At 35.4% G+C, this 20,747-nt stretch overlaps 3 protein-coding genes across 3 annotated transcripts; 1 reads left to right on the top strand and 2 right to left on the bottom strand.

The window, feature by feature from the left end:
- LOC104786089 (187-kDa microtubule-associated protein AIR9-like) lies at positions 188–12,554 on the bottom strand. The gene is made up of 38 exons (XM_010511421.2): positions 12,250–12,554; positions 10,897–11,639; positions 10,713–10,784; positions 10,465–10,530; positions 10,302–10,373; positions 10,149–10,214; positions 9,958–10,020; positions 9,803–9,868; positions 9,427–9,526; positions 9,180–9,281; positions 8,637–8,869; positions 8,441–8,555; positions 8,233–8,353; positions 7,933–8,108; positions 7,424–7,559; positions 7,134–7,234; positions 6,978–7,025; positions 6,524–6,708; positions 6,328–6,445; positions 5,623–5,750; positions 5,230–5,401; positions 4,831–4,949; positions 4,447–4,615; positions 4,249–4,333; positions 4,095–4,168; positions 3,882–4,001; positions 3,530–3,725; positions 3,320–3,441; positions 2,936–3,140; positions 2,578–2,651; positions 2,306–2,444; positions 1,791–1,972; positions 1,548–1,703; positions 1,277–1,408; positions 1,087–1,145; positions 926–958; positions 717–848; positions 188–632 (listed from the first exon to the last, which is right to left on the bottom strand). The coding sequence occupies exons 2-38, from the start codon at positions 11,587–11,589 to the stop codon at positions 456–458; spliced, it is 5,007 nt and encodes a 1,668-aa protein (XP_010509723.1). The 5' UTR covers positions 11,590–11,639; positions 12,250–12,554; the 3' UTR covers positions 188–455.
- On the top strand, positions 17,487–19,040 carry LOC104786088 (accelerated cell death 11). The gene is made up of 4 exons (XM_010511420.2): positions 17,487–17,847; positions 18,016–18,188; positions 18,404–18,552; positions 18,762–19,040. Exons 1-4 carry the CDS (start codon positions 17,656–17,658, stop codon positions 18,866–18,868), a joined length of 621 nt encoding a protein of 206 aa, XP_010509722.1. The 5' UTR covers positions 17,487–17,655; the 3' UTR covers positions 18,869–19,040.
- Positions 19,107–20,747, bottom strand: LOC104786087 (non-classical arabinogalactan protein 31-like). Its single transcript, XM_010511419.2, has 2 exons — positions 20,354–20,747; positions 19,107–19,622 (listed from the first exon to the last, which is right to left on the bottom strand). The coding sequence occupies exons 1-2, from the start codon at positions 20,568–20,570 to the stop codon at positions 19,312–19,314; spliced, it is 528 nt and encodes a 175-aa protein (XP_010509721.1). The 5' UTR covers positions 20,571–20,747; the 3' UTR covers positions 19,107–19,311.

Below are 20,747 nucleotides of genomic sequence, written 5' to 3'. Positions count from 1 at the left end.
CAAGGCAATGTCTATGTGCCTCTCTGTGATATGAGAGATCAATTCAATAAACGTTTTTGTAAATGACTAAACAATGTTACACGTCTGTGAAGACAACTGATGTATGTATTTACAGTCCATATTTAGTATTTAACTAGAACAAACCAAACATACAAAACAAAAAAAAAACCAAACTTGAAAATGAGTATATGCAATTCAGGTGAAGTTGTGCTTGTAATAGTACTTCAAAAACCTGATTGAAATTTGTTTATAAAACCCACTTGGTACAAAATCCAGCTTTGGCTTTCAAAGGCAAACACTCTCTTTACCAGTACGGCAAATACCACAACATATATTGGAACGATGAAAGCACCAAAACAAAGAGAGATAATTCTATCAGCAAAGGGTATGAGATTTTTGAATGGCACACAGAAAGAAACTTGCAATAGACGCAATCATTCTTTTATATTTTCACTTCAAGTATCGATCTTGAGTAGGGAATTGAGTGAAGTGCTGTTGAATCGCTGAGCAAAGCCGCGAATGACAAGCACTATAACATCACGGAGATGGCGCGAATGTACGACCATGTCTACTTCCTTTTCACTATCCACAACAATCCTTAGCCTTCTCTGGTCACTACGAAATGTCTCTACCTGTTTTGATGCAAAATGATATATTTTTTAAGATGATATTTTGAAGACTTAACAGTGAATGTGGTCACAATCAGAAACACTTACATGGAAAGGAGGAACATAGCTTCCACGAGCTTCAGTAGTTGCAAAAGACGTCTTTGAACCTGGTTTCACAACCTTTATTCTCTTCCTGTTCATTTCAAGCATTCGTCTTTCGAGATTTCCCTCTCCCACAATCTATATCATTACAGTTTCACCCTTTTAGAAATCCCAATTTGATGAACAAATAACACTCTAAATTATGAACTACATACCTTTTTTGGATAAGGATCCTTGTCGCACAACACCTGATTCCAAAAGATCAAAAGAGGGAAACGAATGAATAAGGAAAATAAATTTTATCATATTTTGCTAAAATGAAATAAAGAACATAAAGGAAAGTGAAGCCACAAAACCAAAACAGAGTTAATCTTACCTCAAACTTCACTAACCCAGTTTCTAATTTCTGCTTCACTTCCTTATAAAGATCAGGTTCTGCAAAATCATCATGACCGTGAATAGCATTGGACAAAAGAAGAAGAAAAGCAGTGGTGGAAGATGCAACAGCGATCCCTCTTAAAGGTGACTATAATGACAATGATGATTATGATTATGGAAAAACTTACCAACAGCAACAGGCTCTGTAGATGCAGAAATTGGGTGGCCTTCGACACCATCCTCACGTATGGGTGTATATACAACGACCAGTCTGTATCCGACATCATCTACATTAGCTTCATACATCCTTCCTGTCTCACCTACAAAATTAAACGAAATGAATTAAAGCCCTACATGAGAATGGTTGAAACTGTTTTCCAGGTATTTGGATACATGAGATCCATGAATTGAGACTCTTATGCTATTAAGGAAATAACAATGTGATCCAGTTTTGTCTACCTGGAATTGAGATGAGATCAGGGCTACCAACCATTGATCTAAGCCATTGGATTTTACTCTTTCCCTCTTTACCACCAAAATAATTGCCTCGAACAGCATATAAGTTAGTATGGAATCCTTGTCCTTCAATCTCTAGCTTCTCTATCCTAGGAAAACCTGAAGTAGACACTAAGTTGGTCACATCTTAACCTCTTCAAAGATATTGGTAAACAAGATGCAATGGTAACTGAAATGCATACAAACCTGGTGCTATTGGATCAGTTTCGGCATATGCTAGTTCACTAGACCTACCAAACACATCATGTACTACACATTCACATTTAAGACATCTGCCAATATCCTCAAACTGCACCTTGTATGAACACGAAATATCTGAAGAGAGAGCCTCATAAGATATCTTATCCCCTGATTCCAGTGAGCGGAACCTGCACAACCCTTGTTATATGAGACTAAATCATAAAACAGTTCTGAGATGGTTTTTCTGGCATCATGTTTTTTTTTTTTTTAAAGCTAAATATAAATGAAAAGCAAGTTGCCAAAAGAAAAAAAACAAATTGGCCTAGGATATCAGATACAAAGTTCAACACATGAAAACAACGTTTTCTATATAATTGGATTAGAGGCATCAAGCCAAAATCTGAAACATGTTCATTTTATGGCACCCTGAATCTAAAAATATCAATAGTACCAGTAAATCTCAAAAATGTCTCATGCAAATATTTAGCCAGGGATTAAAGGTCAGGTGAGAAGCAATATACCATTCGTATCGAATATCTCTTTTGTACTTGCTCCAAACAAGTTGTTGAATTTCAGTCTTTGGGATCACTTGGACGGCTGTGAGAACGTCACCCTGTACAGCCTTTCCAGTGAACGCAAGCATTTCTACTTTTGGAACCTCTGTATTTGTGATCAAGAGTGTTATTAACATTGTGTTGCAAAGAGAATGAAAATTGGAAACAAAGAAGGAAAACATAACACAACAACAAAAATCAATGACATTAAGCTTTTGTTATCGATCAAGAATGAAAACCTGGGAGGATTATTTCAGTTGGCTCAGACATCTTTAGCTCTCCCACAACAGAATCTGAACGAACTGGTGTGTACCTGCAAAATAAGTTGAAGATTTTCTGAGATTCAAGTTCGCATACAAAAGTCAAAAACGATCATGGAGCTAGGGATCACTATCAGTACTTCGAAAACAAGAGAAATTAAAATCTATGATTTGGTTCCATTATTACCATTGCCAGTTATTTTGGAAAATTTAAGGGTTCAGACACGTTAACACAGTTTCTTTCACGAACGGAAGCAAAACTAAATCATTCAAAAGTGTATACCAAAACAATAAATGCTTGTCAAAGCTGCAAGGAGAAATGGCTGTGGAAACATACCCGAACAATATCCGGCAATTGTAATCTGACTCAGTCACCTCATACGTTTTGGAGTTAGCCCCATCAATAAGATCAACGGTTCCATTATTATCTCTGTACCAACTGAATAAACTTGCACCTTCATGGCCACCAAAGTACTCTCCTTCTCCAGAATAAGCATCCGAAAAGAGTTTCTTCACACGAACATTAGATACCTCTGGATCAGCTGCAACACCATTCACTTTATTCCGTCAGAAACATAGATTTTTACGGATCAGCTCTTTGGCCTTAAACATACGAGATTGATGTTGACAATGGCTATTCAGGTATTGGTAACTAAAATGTTTTATCTGATTAGGAAAAGAATAGCAATGAATAATGATAATAGAGTGACAGTATATGCACCTGGGGCAACAGGAGAGTTTGTTATCGAAACAACTGGCTTCCCACTTCTCCCATCTACGCGAGTAGGAATCCAGTACAAGACTAGATAAGCCCCCACGTCTTCAAGTGATGGAGTATACTTTCTGCACGAGAAACAGATCATTCATACTTATCGAAAAACACAAACTATGAAAGAAATTTGAATACTGTTGGGAAATTTATGGCTCTTACAGTGTTCTACAACAAGCAACAACCTCTTCACCAGCATAAGAGATTTCCGTGAGTGCAGATCCATGCAACTTAACCTTTGTTCTATACCAGATGTACTCGCCAACACCTTCATGACCCCCAAAGTAAGTTTTACGAGGCACAACCTCTTGGTTCTCACAGCAGTCAGGAACGAAAAGCTCCAACCCCATAGGATTTGCTGTTTACAAAGGACAAATTGAGAGAGCCAAGATAAGTAAATTTATAAACTAGTGTACAAACTCAAGATACAGGGTATACTCTTTAGCTTAAATGGACATTCTGCAAAAACGAAGTACGGAATTAACATTCTTTCAACTCTGGAAAGACAGCTCACCTGGAGCAATTCCATCAGACCTGATACTCCTTGGACTCCCTTCTATTCCATCTTCACGAACAGGAGTGTAAATAAGTTCAATGCTTTCCCCGACATCATCCAGTGACAAATCCAAAAACTCTGTTCAGGGATCATATTGATTAATCTGAAGCAGATTTTTAAGGGGACAACAAGGAATCTGAACCGAAAGGTATAAAATGGATAAAAACTTACCATCACTACCCAATCTTTCCTTAACACCATTACTTTTCACCCTAACCCATTCAAGATAGCAGTTTCCCTTAATCCTGCGTTGCAAAGGTTAATTTAGTTGCAGAGTTTTCTATTTACCAATCAAATAAGTCTCAAGAAATTTTATAAAGTGTACCCTCCAGTATATGAAGCAACAAAGCTCAAGCGTTGCCCTTCAATCATTGATCCAAGAAACTCTAGTGACTGACAACTTGGATGGCCTGCAGAGAAATGAATTAAAAGATAAATCATCTTTACTTACACTGCTCGTTCATGGAAATTAGTACCTCTTTAGATATTGCAAAGCTTGAAAAAAGGGAAGAGAGAATTATACCAGCTACAATTGGTCCAGCTAGTTCAGAAATAACCGTGGGTCCACGAGCCCAGTCATTTCTCACGGGTTCATAAGAAACCGAAATGAAGAAACCAATGTCATCTACTGACAGAAGATAAGAAGAAGTAGTAGCACTCCTTATTTCGCATGGAGTACCATCTGAATTAGTCTGCAAGAAAATTCATATCTTTCAAAACAACTGAAGGCATTCCAATTCCATTTATCAACAATAAAAGGAACAAAATTGTTGCTTTTGTGTTCTCAAATATTAAAAGAATACCAAGTACATAGGTCTATGAGATGCATATAGAAACCTACCCAAAGATAAGACCAGTTTTCTCAATATCATAATTTTGAAAATTTGGTAAATTTGAAGTTTATTACCCGGAACCACCGGAAAACTGATGCTCCTTCTTCACCACCCCAATATTCTCTTTCTGCAGATAGCGTTGTTCCTTCAACAGTAGTTCCAACAACATGAAGAGATACCGCTCTTGGATTTCCTAATGATCAGCAAAACCACATAGAATAAGCAAAATTTTATGGCAAGAAGAGCTGTGCAATAAACAGTAAAAATATTAGTACGTAGATAAAGGATACTAAAGAATTCATGTTCATGTTGGTTGCATGTTTACTCTACTTCAAATCATCTGTGATTCTCAGTCTTAAGATATTTATAGGACTTATCCATTTAGATCATACTCTACTCGCATTCGAAAAGTTTGCTAAACTATTTTTTCCATGATCATCTTATAACATGGAAACAACAAGACAATGCATTACCTGGTCGAACACGTTCCTGGCACATGCAAGTTCTTGCCTCACCCACAATACCGTCATCCCTTACAGGAATACATTGAAATGAAATGAATTTACCAATAGCTTCTTTAGTAGTCGTATACTGAAGAAGCCCAGAGGCTTCAGGTATCAATGTACCAGGGAGATCATTTTCAGCCTGCGGTAAAGGAGTGAGGAGTGAGCAATCAGATGCAACCAAGTTTCCTGAAGTCTGAAGCCCACACTCGGAAATTTTTTCACAACTAATTATTTACTTCAAATATAGTTCTTTTTTCTTTTCTGAATAATACTGTTCTCTCAAACAAACACATACCCTGCCTGAAGTCTAGACTAAATCTCAGAGGTAAATACCAGCATAGAAGAGAAGGAAGGATATACCTTATGATAATGCCATTCGTATTTGCTTTTACCTTCATGCCCTCCTATGTATCCATATGATGCTGTCAGTATCCCACCCTCGACATTGTCTCCGGTAATTGACAAGAAATTTAAACTAGGGGGAAGGGCTGCCAGTTGTTAAAATCAAAATAATTAGCACTGAATCAGTAAAGGTGCAAAAACATGGTCATTCCAAATCAAAGACGATAAAACTGATCACCTAAAGACCAGAGCAGGTCAATACTTAGAACTAGATAGGTGATTAAATGAAATATAGTCATCACTCATGATTAAAAAAATCAACAATCTAATAAACTCAAACTTAATAATAGTAACCAATAAAAATATTCCACACCACACAGCAAATTGAGACAATTTCTCTGGGAGATATCTATTGTACAGTTATCCCCTTTCATAGCTCATTTGACTTCCACTGATTCTACAACCTCTTCTCATGCTTATCAACTTACTGCACAGTAATGAAATCTAAAAGAAATATGTGTATGAAACAAAAAAGGATTACAGCAAAAACCACAACACAAAATACCCAAAACAAGGAGAGCATTCAGAACATTTTTTAGTATGCCAGAAAGAAAATTGATACATTGTATGACCACGAGTAGTAGAACATTTTCGGGTGTATAAGATATGCCACATCAAAGAATGTAGATGCAAGAGTAAATATATTTATCTGATTTAACTTACTCTCAACTGCTCTTTCAGATAGTACATATATTGGTTCACCGCATTCACCATCAGATGTCATTGGAGTATACTTCGCAACTATGTAATAGCCCACTGCCCCCAAGGGTATACGAAATGACTGAGGAAAAAATGTTGAGATGCAACATTAAAAAATGTCTTACAAAACTTGTCTGATGAGTATTATGCATTAGCCTACCTTTGCCACTTTTGATGTGCTCAATTCTTCAAGAGAATTGCCTTCTTCCAGGATAGAACAACTTGATTTGAACCATTGCACTTTGCTTGAACCTTCAGTTCCTCCAGTAACAGTACCTGTTACAGTGACCTTACTATTCTCCCTCAAGTCACCAACTATCTTAGCATCTGTTACTTTTGGGGGTGCTGTAGTTTCAATAAAAAGAAACAAAAATCCAAAATGAGCGAAAAAGGAAGAGAGACAGTGCAGACCATCCGAACAGGCCGTTCTAATGAATGAATCATATAATATCAAATGCTCACGCTATCACCAAGATATATAACACATTTCATGCCCAATAACGAGAACTAATAGACGCTAGTTCACAACAGTCAATTGTTAAAGCAAGAAGAACCCAAGCGAGATGAACCAGTATCCTTGGGAAACATCTTCATCCATAAAAAAAGAAATCTACCTGGCTTGACAACAGTGGATATAGTTGACATAGGTTCCCCTTCTAGCCCTGAAATATTCTAGAATACGTCAGAATTCTCTACGGCCTAACCCTCTATATTTAGAGGCTTTCGTCTAAAGAAGAACCTGAGGAAAAAGAAACGGAAAGAAAACCAACCCTCAAAATTTGCAGGTATGTACACAAAAGTGACATGTGTGCCAACATCTTCCTGTGTCAATGTATACTCAGATGTTCCAGCCGATATCTTCAAGAGTTCTCTGTAATAAAACCTCCCTTAGCAAGAGTGGTACAATTTTGAAACTGGCATAGGAACTTGTAGAATGCTTTAAGCAAAAAATTATCAAGAACCATGATAAAGAAAGTAGAGATACTGTAGTGACAACATATTCAGACACTCATGTTTGAAACTGATGGGCAAGAAAATAAATATCTACGTGCATAGTTACCTCGTTTCCTTGTTCTTTCGCAACCATTCGAACTTGCTAGGACCTTCCTTGCCACCAAAATAATCTCCAATCCCCTTTAGAATGCAGCCTTCAACAGCATCTCCAGTAATTCGAACATTACTTACAGATGGAGGAGCTGCCACCAGAATTTATAGTTAGTACCTCAGATCCAGGAAATTTAACACACTGTGGCATTAGTCATTTAAAGGATGACAAATAATGAAACATACAAATAAAAAACTACTTTACTACATCAGTTTTAGCATGCAAGTGAATCAATCTGAAAACAGTAGGCTGGAATATACCCTAATCCATAGATAAATAAGATTATTGCATGCAGAAATAGCTACGGACTACGGTGAAGTATTCAACAATGATGTAAAACAAGCAACCCTAGAGACCTTTAACCGTTAGTCAACAATGAAAGAGATGAAAGCAAAGGAACACATGTTATGCGAATGTTGTGACAAAGGAAAAGACACTATTTATATAGGAGCTTTTTCTTCCACCTGCTTTTACAAACTCCGTGTACTTGTATTGAGGCTCTCCTCTTGCGCCTCCTTCTGTCACTGGTGTGTACATGAAAACCATACTTGATCCCACATCATCTAAAGATAACCTATATTCCACATCTTCAGCTCCATCGATCACCACAGGGCTCCCGTTCCACTTTCTCCTCAGCCAACTGGTTAAAAAAGAAAAGAAATCGCACCTCTTTGGTTACTAATCATAAGGTTTTCAAGAAATTGGATTACACAACATTAGAAGCTGGATATAACAAAAAAAAGAAAGCAGTAAACATGATCCACCTGGTAATACACTTTCCGGGTGTCCCACCACACCATGCAACCACTGCTTGACCCTTGATAATATTTCCCTCAACTAGTTCCCCGTGTAGTTCAAGGTTCACAACTTTTGGTATTCCCTTTCCTGCACAGCACTTCAATGTTAAATTCTAGAGGACACCAGTTGATGGAAAACGTCCATATGGCCTATTGTATAACTGAAGAAGTATACCTCGTTGAACTGGTGAAGATATGGCAAATATGGATGGATATTCAGTCTCTCCCATAACAGGAGTACATTCTATCTTTAAAATTTTACCAATGTCTCCACGTTTTGGCCAATAGACCTATCGCAAATTAGAAAAAGAATAAGAAAACAGATACTTTTAACACACATACAAATGAAAGTATGACACGGTGAATTTTACCTCCTTCGTTGCATCAAGAATAGGAACAAAATTAGAAAGAGATCTGTCCGCCGCAAACCATTGAAATTTCAGGGCTAATTCGTGATCTGTAGCAGTAGGACTTTCCTGAACAAGACCAAAGTGACATTGACAGGGAGCTTCTTCAGAAGGCCGGTCAACATATGCTTCTTTAACAAGATAACCAGAAGGTAATGTGTCCTTCCACCTCTCAACTAAGAAGCGGAATGTCGATTCTGTTCACAAGAAGTTATACAAATATAATTATTTAAAAAGTTATTAGATAAAAATATGGAACTTGGGAGTTGAGTCAGTGGCATATATGTATTCACATAAAATCTCAACTAGTAATTACGTAAATAGAAACAAACACCTTATTTAAGAAAACCTCGAGAACATTAGTATGGAAGAAATGAGAATGCCAATTTAATTAAACCATCAACCATCCAAGTGTGACCATTGGTAACGAACAAAAATCAAGGTAGAGGACCATCAAGTAACAATGAAAGATTATACAATTCTGAGAAGTGAGAAGTGATTTTATACCTCCTGCCAGATCAGACTTGCAGAACTCCCAACCTTCTCTGAGGCAGAAGGCTGTTTGTGGAGGATAACGCTTTGCAATTGCCACTTCCTCACGAGAGAGATCTACAGACAAATTTAAGCTTATCATGGATCACAGTGACTTAGATAAAAATGAGTGAAATTTGGATATGCTAATCATCTTTCTCATGAACCGATCAGCCAAAAGCAAACTACAGCACTTAGTTCTACGAGGTCTACAAAAGAATACCTCGGTCATTGAATTTCTTCAAGGTAGGACCTACGAGTAGTATGGATGCCGCTTCCAAATGAGAAATCTTCAGCAATGGATTTTCCTCAACTCGTAGATGCTGTGAAGGGAAAACACAAAATAAAATTTGTATATTTGAAGTGAATAAATGGAACATTATTTCTGTTATTTAAAGGGTCAAATGCCATTATCCAAAAATTAAGTACTCAAATTGAACCATTGATTCAGAGGAGAAAATGATGGTTTTTCAATCTTTTATACTAGGTAGTCTTGTATCCCATTGATGTGTTAATTAAAGCAGTGCATGCGACCAACTAATCAGCCAAATTAAGAAATGGGAGAAAAAAAAAATATTTCGGAACATAAAGATTGATACCTCAAGAACTGGTAGATATGGAAAGTCCTTCAGAGTTGTTATCTTGTTCTTACTTGCTGCTAGTACCTGAGAAAACAATCTTAATGAGATGTCCAAAAACTATGACTCGTAACAATGTACTGTAAACAACCTCAATTCTGAAACAGGAAATGTACCTGAAGCCGGGGCTGGCTTGCCATTGCAAGTGATTTTAATTTATTTTGAGCAACCGAGAGAAACTAGCATGGGAACAAGAAAGGTAATAGTCAGAAATGGTCAGGGGTAATCTACAAGAAGAAATACTAGAACTAAAAATTTGATAGCAATTGGTTGGCACAAAAGTGGAACAAGAGGCTATGATGCTCACCTCTAAGTTTGGAAGTTGAGGCAGACTAGCAAGTGAAGTTATCTGGTTTCCAGCAAGATAAAGTTGCTGCTCAAGTAATATAAGATATAAAATGCTCATCAGATATCACTCGTGAAGGGAAGAACAAAAGGACAGAATGGGAGAAAAAGAAACCTGCAGCATTTTGCAATTCTCAAGTGGTTCAAATCCAGGCCCTTTGAAATCATTGAAACTCAAATCGAGAACCTGAGATTAACAAAAGAAACCAGATCATGACAGCTGGTGTGAGCATATATTTGTTGAAAACCGAGAACCCTGGGGAAACGAATTTACTGACCTTGACTCGATTCAATATCTCAATACCTTCCAGCGCAGATAGAAGATTGTCTCTAAGATAGACAAACTGGTAAGAAGCATAAGTCGAGTAAAATAAAATAAGTTGACTGAATGATGTACAAACTTCTAATATCAGGAACTCACTAAGAAAATTCAAAGTTCTGCCATATAAATAACTACACCTCCCTACTTGTATTCAAATCTAAGATTGGCAGATCTACATGAACATCACTGCAGCAAAGCGTTTACCTCTAAGTTTGGCGACAAGTGTAGCCCACCAGAGGTTAAACTGCGAATCCTGTGACCTCTGAGATCCAATCTCTTTAGCAATTACAGACATTCATTAATCAATAACCACACAAAGAAAGGAAGGATTAAAGAAGCTGTTTGTATGAAAATGTAGCAAATACAAAGAGGAAAGTGATATTCTTACCATATCATCGCCAGCTTTAACCTCCACCTTTGGAAGAATAATGAGCCGTGAATCGCGGCTATCAGGAGTAGCTGTTTTCTTACGTCCAGAGAAGTTGGAACTCCGGTCTAGAGGAGTTGACAATGTCTTTGATCTTATACCGCTAGAAACAGAAGGCGATGTTCCAGCTGAGGGAGAAGAAAGTCTAGAATGTGCTCTTCCACTAGTGGTCCTGCTGCCACTACTGTCAAGTGATGAAGACGGAGCTCTTTTTGAAGACACAGAGACACTCATGGCAGGTCTAGAAGAAGACTCTGGCTTACTTAAACTCCGACTAGATACAGTCTTGGCAGAAAGGGTAGACGCAGAGCTCCTCCTCAAATCTGGAAGTGACCGCCTTACAAGATCAGCACGTGAGGCAGTAGTAGTAGTACTCAACTGTTTATTAGGCAAAACCTTAGAGGCACCAACAGTTACTCCTCCAGTGCTATTTCTCCTGATTGCGACAGGCGTAGAACCCGAAACCCGTAAAGAAGAAGACGCGGTTGGCTTGATCAAATTGGAACTAATGATAACTGGTTTCTTTTTAGTAGCAGAAGCAGGTCGACTTGACACTGCAGAAACAGTCTCTGGACTTTTGTATCCATTAGCAGTAGTTGTTGCATGGTCATCTAGAGTGGTTTCTTCCTCAGCCTTAGCTGCTACTTGCTCCATTGTGAAATCAATCCAAACTTATATATATAGCAAAAACAAAAGAAAAAAACCTGGAAAAATGAAGAAGAGACTGCTGCATGATGAATCAATCATTAACAAATAAAGGAAACTTTATTCATAACACCAAATCTCTCAAACTTAATTCATAAAAGAGACAATCAAGTGACCAAATGGCCCACGCACATTGACATTGTTGTTGTGGAATCAAACGCACGCGGATACATACAATTACTCTCTACTTTATTGGGTCCTCTCTCTCTCGTAGCAGCACAGGATTATTTATTAAATAAAAATTAAGTACAGAGGACTCTTAGTAGATTGTCTCAATTCAAGAACAAAGACAAACGTTACAGTTTCTGGCTTCTTTCAGCTACAAACACTGTCGGTTACCTTCTACAATTTTTTAGTCATTTTGTGAACAAACCAATCCATAAATAAAAAAAAGCAACATTTCTAAATTTGAAGAAAAAGAAAAAAAAATTGATTTTTTTTTTTCTTTTTTTAGGTAACTGATACGGCAGAAGAAATTCAAGAACGTACCCAATTTAAATTCGGGGAAAATAAAAGTTTCTTCAGTCAAGCAAATGAACTTACCAAAAAAAAAAAAACAAATTAACTTAAAAAAAAAAATCGAACAAAGAGGGAGAAAAAAACACTTACAGAACTAAAAAAAAAAGAAGTCAAGGAAGCAGTATAATCAGAAACCCATTATAACCGTCCCGCAACAACTCCGGCGAGAATCCCGGCGACGATTCCGGCCGTCGGGAACGTTTTTAAAAACAGAGCAAACAAAGGCGGAAACAGATAAAATGTAGATCGAGATGAAGCAGAGAATCGAAACTAGAGATTATTTCATCCGTTGTTAGCTTCTTTTTTTTTTGAGAGTGGGGGAATCAAATGAGAAGGAAATAGCTGGAGAGAGAGGTTGGAGAAAAGAAAGTTAAAGAACAGTGTGCGTTTAGCGGAAAAAAAGAAGTGTATGTTTTAACAAAACTCCAAAATATACGCCCCCTATATTATACCTTTTTCATGTTTTCACCCCTCTTATTTAATAAATTTTTATCCAAGTACCCTACATGATTTGTACGAAACCGGACGTATATGGTATACTAGTGTATTTTTTTTTTCCACGGACTGTTATAATGAATAAGGTTCGGTGTTGTACACATCAATTTGATTAATGGTTTCCACTCTGATTTGACCTGTATCTTTTCGGTGAAACAGACTGATCAAAGTAGGAGACAGTTGTAAGAAAATTACAAAAGTACAGGGGCTATAATGAAAAAGTATCATTTTTCTTTTTTTTTTTTATCTAGAAGGAAAAAGAGAGGAATAATTTAAAAAATTTAGAGAAAAGTTTGAAATTAGGAGAAATAAAAATTGGCGGAAACCGTAAAAGCGGAGTAAATGGCAAGTGGACGTTTTATCGGAAACTGATGAAAAAATTTATTTGTTTTTATCGACTCCATGCTTAAATGCATTGCCTCAAATTGTGTTTATATACTTATCCTAAATAAAATCAATTATTACTCCTAAATAGTATTTCATCAATTAATGTTAAAATAAGCTCCACCTAAGATTGAATTAATGTCACTATCTTAAGTGTAATCAAAATAATTGCATCCGCCATTCCGTCTACCCCAATTATTAATATATAAACCCATTTAATATAATTATCCCACCTCTCTACCTATATAATTTTGATTTTTCACCTTTTTTATTAATGAAAAGAATTGGAAAAACAAAAACAAAAACAAAAAAGACAGAGTGGAACATAAATAAAAGTTTGCAAAACTACACATTTGTTGTTGTTGATGATGATGATCTTTTTAGTTTAAAGTAATCTACAGCAGCCATGTATCCCTACAAATCTTTCCCAATGAAAGCTTCTTCATATCTCTTCATTCTTAAACAGTCAGCTATTCATTATTCATCATTATACACAACCCAACTACTACACATTCTATATCATATTTGTAGTTTTGTAGTTCACATAAACATTTGGTTCGGTTCAATTCTTCTTTTTTGGATTTGGATCTCGATTATAAAACAAAACAAAAAATATTCTAATTAACATATATTTATAATATACTAGATAAAGACCTGCCCGATGGGCGGGTTTAAAGTTTTGTAAATAAAATTAAATTTAATTAAAATATATTGTACTTTATTTATAAATTTTTATTTTACTATAATACACTGATTTATATCCATACTAGATGAGGACCCGCCCGATGTGCGGGTTTAAAATCTTATAAATTATATTAAAATTTGTTGTATGTTATTTATAAATTTTATTTTTGTTATAATACACTGATTTATATCTATTTACAAATCTTTTATTTATGTTACCATTAAATATGTTTTTTTACACCTAAATATACTATATGTTACAAATATATTCACCCACCTAGAAAATGTTTCTATGAACACATTAAACCAACTATTTTACTTTCACTTCTGCATAGTTTTTTAACTACTAAAATTGTTGACTCAAAAAATATTTTGAATAAAAAATATATTACATAATATACTAATCAATGATGTATCATCACAATAGTTTATAACCACCATGGAGAAAACCTCGGCTCCGCCCTCATCACTTATGAAGAGAACCTTGCATCCAACGTCCTCCACCATGGAGAGAACCTTGGCTCCACTTTTCTCACTTGGGGAGATAACCTTGTGTCAAACCTCCTCCACCTTACTCCTTTGGGGAGATAACTTTGTGTCCAACCTTCTACACCATAGAGAGAACCTTGGTTTTGTCCTCCTCCTGTGTGGAGAGAACATGTTAACGTCTTTTTGCTATCTCAAATTGGCTTGCTCCGGCAACCAATGAAAGTAAAAACATTTTTTCTAACGTCACAAATTTTTTTTGATAGTAACTAAAGTTAAATTTCTCAATGTATTCGTGTAAGTGTTTTTGACACACCATGATGTAGCCTCTGTCTCTGTAACACCTCAATCGCTACCTTGCTTAGTGAGCCCATGTCCACTCTCAGTCCATTGGCTTACCTTCCTAAGTGGGCCCTACATCTATTTCCGTCTCTTGGACCACCCAAATTCGATGGCCGGTTTGTTATGTTTGGGAAGCTTTAAAAACTTGTTTACCGATCCTACAAATCAACAAATGATATTTTTTTTTGTTTTGTCTTCACTCGCACAGTTCCAAAAATCACTTTCAGAAAGGTCACCCATCATGAAATTCTCTCAGGACCCTTGACCGAAACAATAAGTTTATTTTGGTGACATATGTAGCCAAAATCAATTCTTTTAAACCTTTTCGCAAACCAAGGTGTCACAGTCTTTGAGCTCCTATGGATCTATCAACAACGATTTACGTTTTTCCAATCTATCTATCTATGATTGTTGTAAGCTTGTGTTTGATTAGCCTATTTTATCTTTCCATTTAAAAAAAGTTCCCAATTAAACAAAGTTGAAAGAAGTGTTTTTGAATAACTTAAAATTAAAAATAATTAAATAATATTATAATTTCGAATTTTATGATATATAATATATAATTTTCTTATAATTATTTAAAAAACTTTGTATTTTTTAATAAATTCTGTAATTTTTGATAATTATCTGTTTATATTATTAATATTTTTTAGAACAAAATATTTTATTTTTGTTGTAATCAATTTCTTCCAATTAAATTTTAACTTTTACACATGTCAAAATCTGAGATTGATAACTTGACATATGTCAAAATCTTGTTAATGGCTAACTTTCAAAACCTAACTTTATATAATAAGATACAAATCTTTTATGTATGTTACCATTAAAAGTGTATTTTTTACACCTAGGTATATTGTATGTTACAAATATATTGTTTACCACCACCTAAAAAATGTCTATATGAAAAAATTAAGCCAACTATTATATATCTCTTTACTTTCACTTTTGCAAAGTTTCTTTAATCACTAAAATTGTTGGCTCAAAAAAAAATTTGAATAAAAAATAAATTATATTACAATAGTGTATGACTAACCATGGAGAGAACCTCGGCTCTGCCCTTCTCCCTTATGGAGAGAACTTTGCGTCCAACCTCCTCCACCATGAAGAGAACCTTCGCTCCGCCTTTGTCTCTTGGGGAGATAACCTTGCGTCCAACCTCCCCACCTTCCTCCCTTGGGGAGATAACCTTGCGTCCAACCTCCTCCACCATAGAGAGAACTTCGGCTCTGCACTCCTCCTGTGTTGAGAGAACATTTTCACGTCTTTTAGCTATCTCAAAGTGGTTTGCTCCAGCAACCAATGAATCTAAAGACTCTTATCCAATGTCACAAAATATTTTGATAGTAACTAATGTTAAATTTTCCAATGTAATCATGAAAATTTCTTTGACACACCATGATGTAGCCTCTGTCTTCAAGCTCCTATAGATCTGTCAACAACGATTTATGTTTTTTCAATATATCTATGTTTGTTGTAAGTTTGTGTTTGATTAGCCTATTTTATTCAACCATTAGGTTGATGACTTTCTCCTCTTTATCTCTTTTTAAGATTGAACGAATAGTAACAATTGTGTTTGCACAACAAAAATGTCTATGACCAACCAATCAAGGTTGAAAAATTAGTAGAAAATTAATTTGACATAACTAAAAAAATAATAGAAAATTATAAGCACGGTAATATATGAACCTCAAATAATTAAGATGAATATAAAAATTAAATAAACAATCTAAAACTACTACAATAAAATTTTAAAATACAGTATTAGAAAATGAAGATACATATATTAATCTTTCATATTTATTTTTGGTAAACATATTAATCTTACCTATTCTAAACTGAAAAAGTAGAAAGTATGAGTATATTTTGGTTTAAAAAAAAATAAGGAAAAATTGCCTTCACATAAAAAAGCTTCACCAATAGAACAAGTTGAAAGCAATATTTTTGAATAAATTATTTTGTTAGATGAATAATATGAGACGATCTATGTTTATATAGAAGTCAGTATTTACATTTTTTAGAATTAATAATTTTCTGTATATTTTTTTTAATCCTTTTTCTATTTTTTGTATGATTAATAAGTAAAAAAATTTATAATTTCGAATTTTATGAATTATATATATATAATCTCCTTATAATTATTTAAAAAACTGCTTAATTTTTATAATTTTTTGATAATTATCTTTTTGCATTATTAATATTGTTTAAAACAATTTTATTTGCTTTTGTCGTAATCTTAAATTTTTTATTAAATATTAATTTTTACACATGTCAAGATCTCAGATTAGTAACTTGACACATGTCAAAATCATGGTAAATACACCCCTCTATTTAAGCAAATAGATGATCTTATGATCATAGAAATTATTTTGTTATGATCGTTAAAATTGACACGTGTCACGATCTTATGCATCGTTTTACCAAGCTTGAAAACTATGATTTCTGATCGTTAAAATTGACACTTGTCACGATCTGATAAGTTACTAACTTTGATATGTGATTTTTAATTGTTAAAATTAACACGTGTCATGATCTGATGAGTTACTAACTTTGATATTTAATCGTTAAAACTGACACGTGTCACGATCTGATGAATTTTTAACTTTGATCTATGATCATTAAAACTAACACGTGTCAGGATCTGGTGAGTTACTAACTTTGAGAACTAAGGTTTATATAATAAGATTTTTGACAATCAGTTGAACAATAATAATTTTATGTTCAAAATCAAAAGAATTGTTTCTTCGGTTCAAATGCACAAAAAAGCGAATTTGGTTCGGAATCAATCCGATTTATTTGGGTATACCTCAGTTTAATTCGGTTATTTCGGTTGGGTTTGGTTTATATGCCCGCATTTATTTTAAACGCAGCGTTTTGTTCATTTCATACAGACGATGCGAGGGATAATATTATCCAGAAGAAGGATATCTATGATCAGAACGCCAAACGTCTCCAACAAAACTGATCAGCGAATCTCTCTTTCCTCCTTCTTTGCAGCAAAAAAGTAGATTCCGCGGCAAATCACAAACCTCAATCGACAAAGATCACACCACCAAAAATCCTAATCCGGATCAAGAAGAAGAGAGAAGGAGGAGAAGAGATCTTCAAATGGCGGATTCAAACGCAGATAGGCCGCTGAGAAAAATCTCGACAGCTTTCAAGGAACTAGCGGTCGCCGTGAATTCGCAGAGTCCGGAAGTTCCCGTGGCGCAGTTCTCTCACGCCTGCTCTCTTGTCTCGCCTCTCTTCGGTTGCCTTGGGATAGCTTTCAAGTTTGCCGAGATGGACTATGTTGCCAAGGTATTATTGGCTTCCGATTAAGTTGGAGACTTAGTTGTAGAGAATCGTAATGATTTGTGTAGATAGAGGTTTGTAGTTATGTTCTCCTTGATATGTTGGAATTGATTAGCAAATTTTCATTCTCAAGTATTTGGAATCTAAATTCTGATCTCGTGAATGTGAATATAGGTTGATGATCTAGTGAGGGCGTCGAGTTCGATATCAACGTTAGTGGTAATGATGGACAAAGATATTGAGGCAAATTGTGTCAGGAAAGCTGGTAGTCATACTAGAAACCTTTTGAGGGTTAAGCGTGGTCTTGACATGGTCAGGGTTCTCTTTGAACAGATCATTGCTTCCGAGTAAGTCTTTCTTCTCGACTCTCTCTCTTTTGTCAGTTTTCTGAAGAAGTTTGCATTAGCTAAAGTTAACACATTCCGATGTTAGGTTGTAATATGTATAAACTTGATCCCCCAAACCAGCTTGTAGGCTAGTGATTTGAATAAGGGTAAAAGAAAAATGGAGTCTTGTTGTAGTTTTTTTATTTTCTTTACATATATTTTGATGTCATTTGCAGAGGGGATAATTCCTTAAAGGATCCAGCATCTAAGTCTTATGCTCAAGTGTTTGCTCCTCACCATGGATGGGCTATACGGAAAGCTGTTTCTCTAGGGATGTACGCTCTTCCCACTAGGGCTCACCTACTTAATATGCTCAAAGAAGATGGTGAGTTCATCAACTAGTTTATACTCTCGTTCCCTCTCTTTGTCAGATTTAACTAGTAGTTTAAGTAGTCAGTCAGGTTTAGTTATATTTTTGAACTTTCCCATACTACCTATGTTTGAGATTTCATAAATTGAGTATCTTCTTCGTTATGTTCTGAAGGTTGTGATTCGCTGACGATTTTTTTTTCATTTATTTGTGAATCTTTACAGAGGCGGCGGCTAAGATACATATGCAAAGCTATGTCAATTCATCGGCACCATTAATCACATATCTTGATAATTTATTCCTCTCCAAGCAACTCGGTATTGATTGGTGAAGAGCTTGAAAGACTTATGATTATTATCCCTCTTTAGACAAAAATAACCTGTATGTTCTCATCAGTCCATGTAATGTCATAACAACAGCGACGAAATACACTATAAATCAATTGATTATGTATGTCCTTAATCTATCGATTTATCTCTTGTATTAATAAGACACTTCCAAGTTCCAATGTGTTCATATGTATTATTGTCAACGTGCAGATCAATATCTAAACTATGTAAGCAATATTGTAACAGAACTAAATCATTACAACACGCAAAGTTTTACTAGTACAAACTCATGAAATTTATCAAACACACAAAAAACTTAAAATGTCCACACACACATAGTTAAGGAACGTACCAAAAACAAACAAGGCAGCACACTTGGATCACTAGTGACCCATCATTACAAATCAAGCACACGAAATACATAAAAAACGAAATTTTCGAGTCATCAACGAGTGCAGGCCGGCTCAAACGCGAAGGGGCCGACAGAGAAGAGAACATAGTCGTGTTCACCGATGTTGATTGTTTTAGAAGGTTTAAGCATAGCACCGGTAATTCCATTGTTGAGCTGTGACGGGACGGTGCATGTCATCGTTTCAGTCATGGGTCCGCGATTCGTCGGCCAAGCCCGGCACGTGTGGAAAGCGTAAGTGGTGAGTTTTTTGGGAGCTAGCATGAAGAAGTATCCGTTTTTGTCTGTTTTTGTCTCCATTGTTACACCTCTCCTTGTGTTGTTGCATGCAAGCTTTACGGTCGCTCCTATAATTGAAACAGTTTCATGGATTTCAAAACAAATAATACATATATAAAGCTATTCAATAATATCATATGAAAATTTAGTATCTCGTCAAAAAAACAGCATAAAGAAATTATAACTAGAAAATAATAACAAATTGGAGACGAAAATGACAAAAGATAACTTTTTTGCATGAACGCCAAGTGGCGTGAGAGACTTGAAGAAATGTGAAATGCAGAAGAGTTTTTTGTTTTTGTTTTTTATACATGAATTCATTTGCGTAGATACATTTTTCCTGAATATTAGAACATGCATGCAACAATTTAAAAATTCAAATACCCCAATCTAGCTTATTAAATTCCTAGTTAATAAGTAAATTATAAGTGGAGTTTACCTTGATCATGATATATATCGTCGATTTATGTTTTTTCATTCAGAAATCAATCTAACATGCATCGTCAAACTATTTTTTGGGGGGGACAAAAACTAATTAACCTCTATTTTTGCAGTCATCAAGTAGATAGAGAGAAGATATCTTCTCCGAGACCGTAATGCATGCAGACAATTTTTATTTTACCACGTAAGTTTATTCAAGAAGAAAAAAATTAACTCGCTACATGAAATATGAAGATTAAATGTCATGGAAAAGTAAACATGCAACAGCAATAACCAAAAAAAACAATTAAGAAAAAGATAGACAAGGTCGGTCAAGAGATAATTGAAAGAAATCGGAAAATGTAAGGAGTAAAAGGACCTTGGACAGGAGATGCTTCCAAGAGAGTATCGACGCCGGAATACTTGCAAGATTTGCAATAAACCATGCCTTCAACTGCCACAAGTCTCCGGCTCATCTTTGCCGGCGACGAGGATGGACTCACGGGAGAAGCAGATGAAACTTCATTAGTGTGGATGAAGCTCAAGGAGAAAGAGAGGAGTAGAAGATATTTGAGAGCTTTTATTACCAAACCCATTTTTGTTATTTGTTAGGATTGAAGAGAGAAACGATATTTCTCATCACAGGCCATATTTAAAGCATTAATGAAAAGGCCAATAGGTGCACACACAAAAAAAAAATTGAAAAGGCCAACAAAAAAAGCACTAACCAAAGGCCAAGGCCTAATTCTTAATTATTGGTGATACTGATAAAG

This window comes from Camelina sativa, chromosome 5 (assembly GCF_000633955.1).
Source record: "Camelina sativa cultivar DH55 chromosome 5, Cs, whole genome shotgun sequence".
Classification (NCBI taxonomy): Eukaryota; Viridiplantae; Streptophyta; class Magnoliopsida; order Brassicales; family Brassicaceae; genus Camelina; species Camelina sativa.
The sequence above is the reverse complement of the archived record's forward strand: the minus strand, read 5'-3'. Positions and strand labels throughout refer to the sequence as shown.

What these genes read in the sequence shown, in the direction of transcription:
- LOC104786088 (XM_010511420.2), top strand. Translation starts at nt 17,656, where the DNA reads ATGGCGGATTCAAACGCAGATAGGCCGCTGAGAAAAATCTCGACAGCT. An exon ending in AGATGGACTATGTTGCCAAG is followed by an intron (nt 17,848 to 18,015) that starts GTATTATTGGCT and finishes ATGTGAATATAG; the next exon opens with GTTGATGATCTAGTGAGGGC. An exon ending in GAACAGATCATTGCTTCCGA is followed by an intron (nt 18,189 to 18,403) that starts GTAAGTCTTTCT and finishes TGTCATTTGCAG; the next exon opens with AGGGGATAATTCCTTAAAGG.
- LOC104786087 (XM_010511419.2), bottom strand. Translation starts at nt 20,570, where the DNA reads ATGGGTTTGGTAATAAAAGCTCTCAAATATCTTCTACTCCTCTCTTTC. An exon ending in GGAAGCATCTCCTGTCCAAG is followed by an intron (nt 19,623 to 20,353) that starts GTCCTTTTACTC and finishes TTTCAATTATAG; the next exon opens with GAGCGACCGTAAAGCTTGCA.
- LOC104786089 (XM_010511421.2), bottom strand. Translation starts at nt 11,589, where the DNA reads ATGGAGCAAGTAGCAGCTAAGGCTGAGGAAGAAACCACTCTAGATGAC. An exon ending in CACGGAGTTTGTAAAAGCAG is followed by an intron (nt 7,560 to 7,932) that starts GTGGAAGAAAAA and finishes TTCTGGTGGCAG; the next exon opens with CTCCTCCATCTGTAAGTAAT. An exon ending in AGCTGGACCAATTGTAGCTG is followed by an intron (nt 4,334 to 4,446) that starts GTATAATTCTCT and finishes ATTTCTCTGCAG; the next exon opens with GCCATCCAAGTTGTCAGTCA.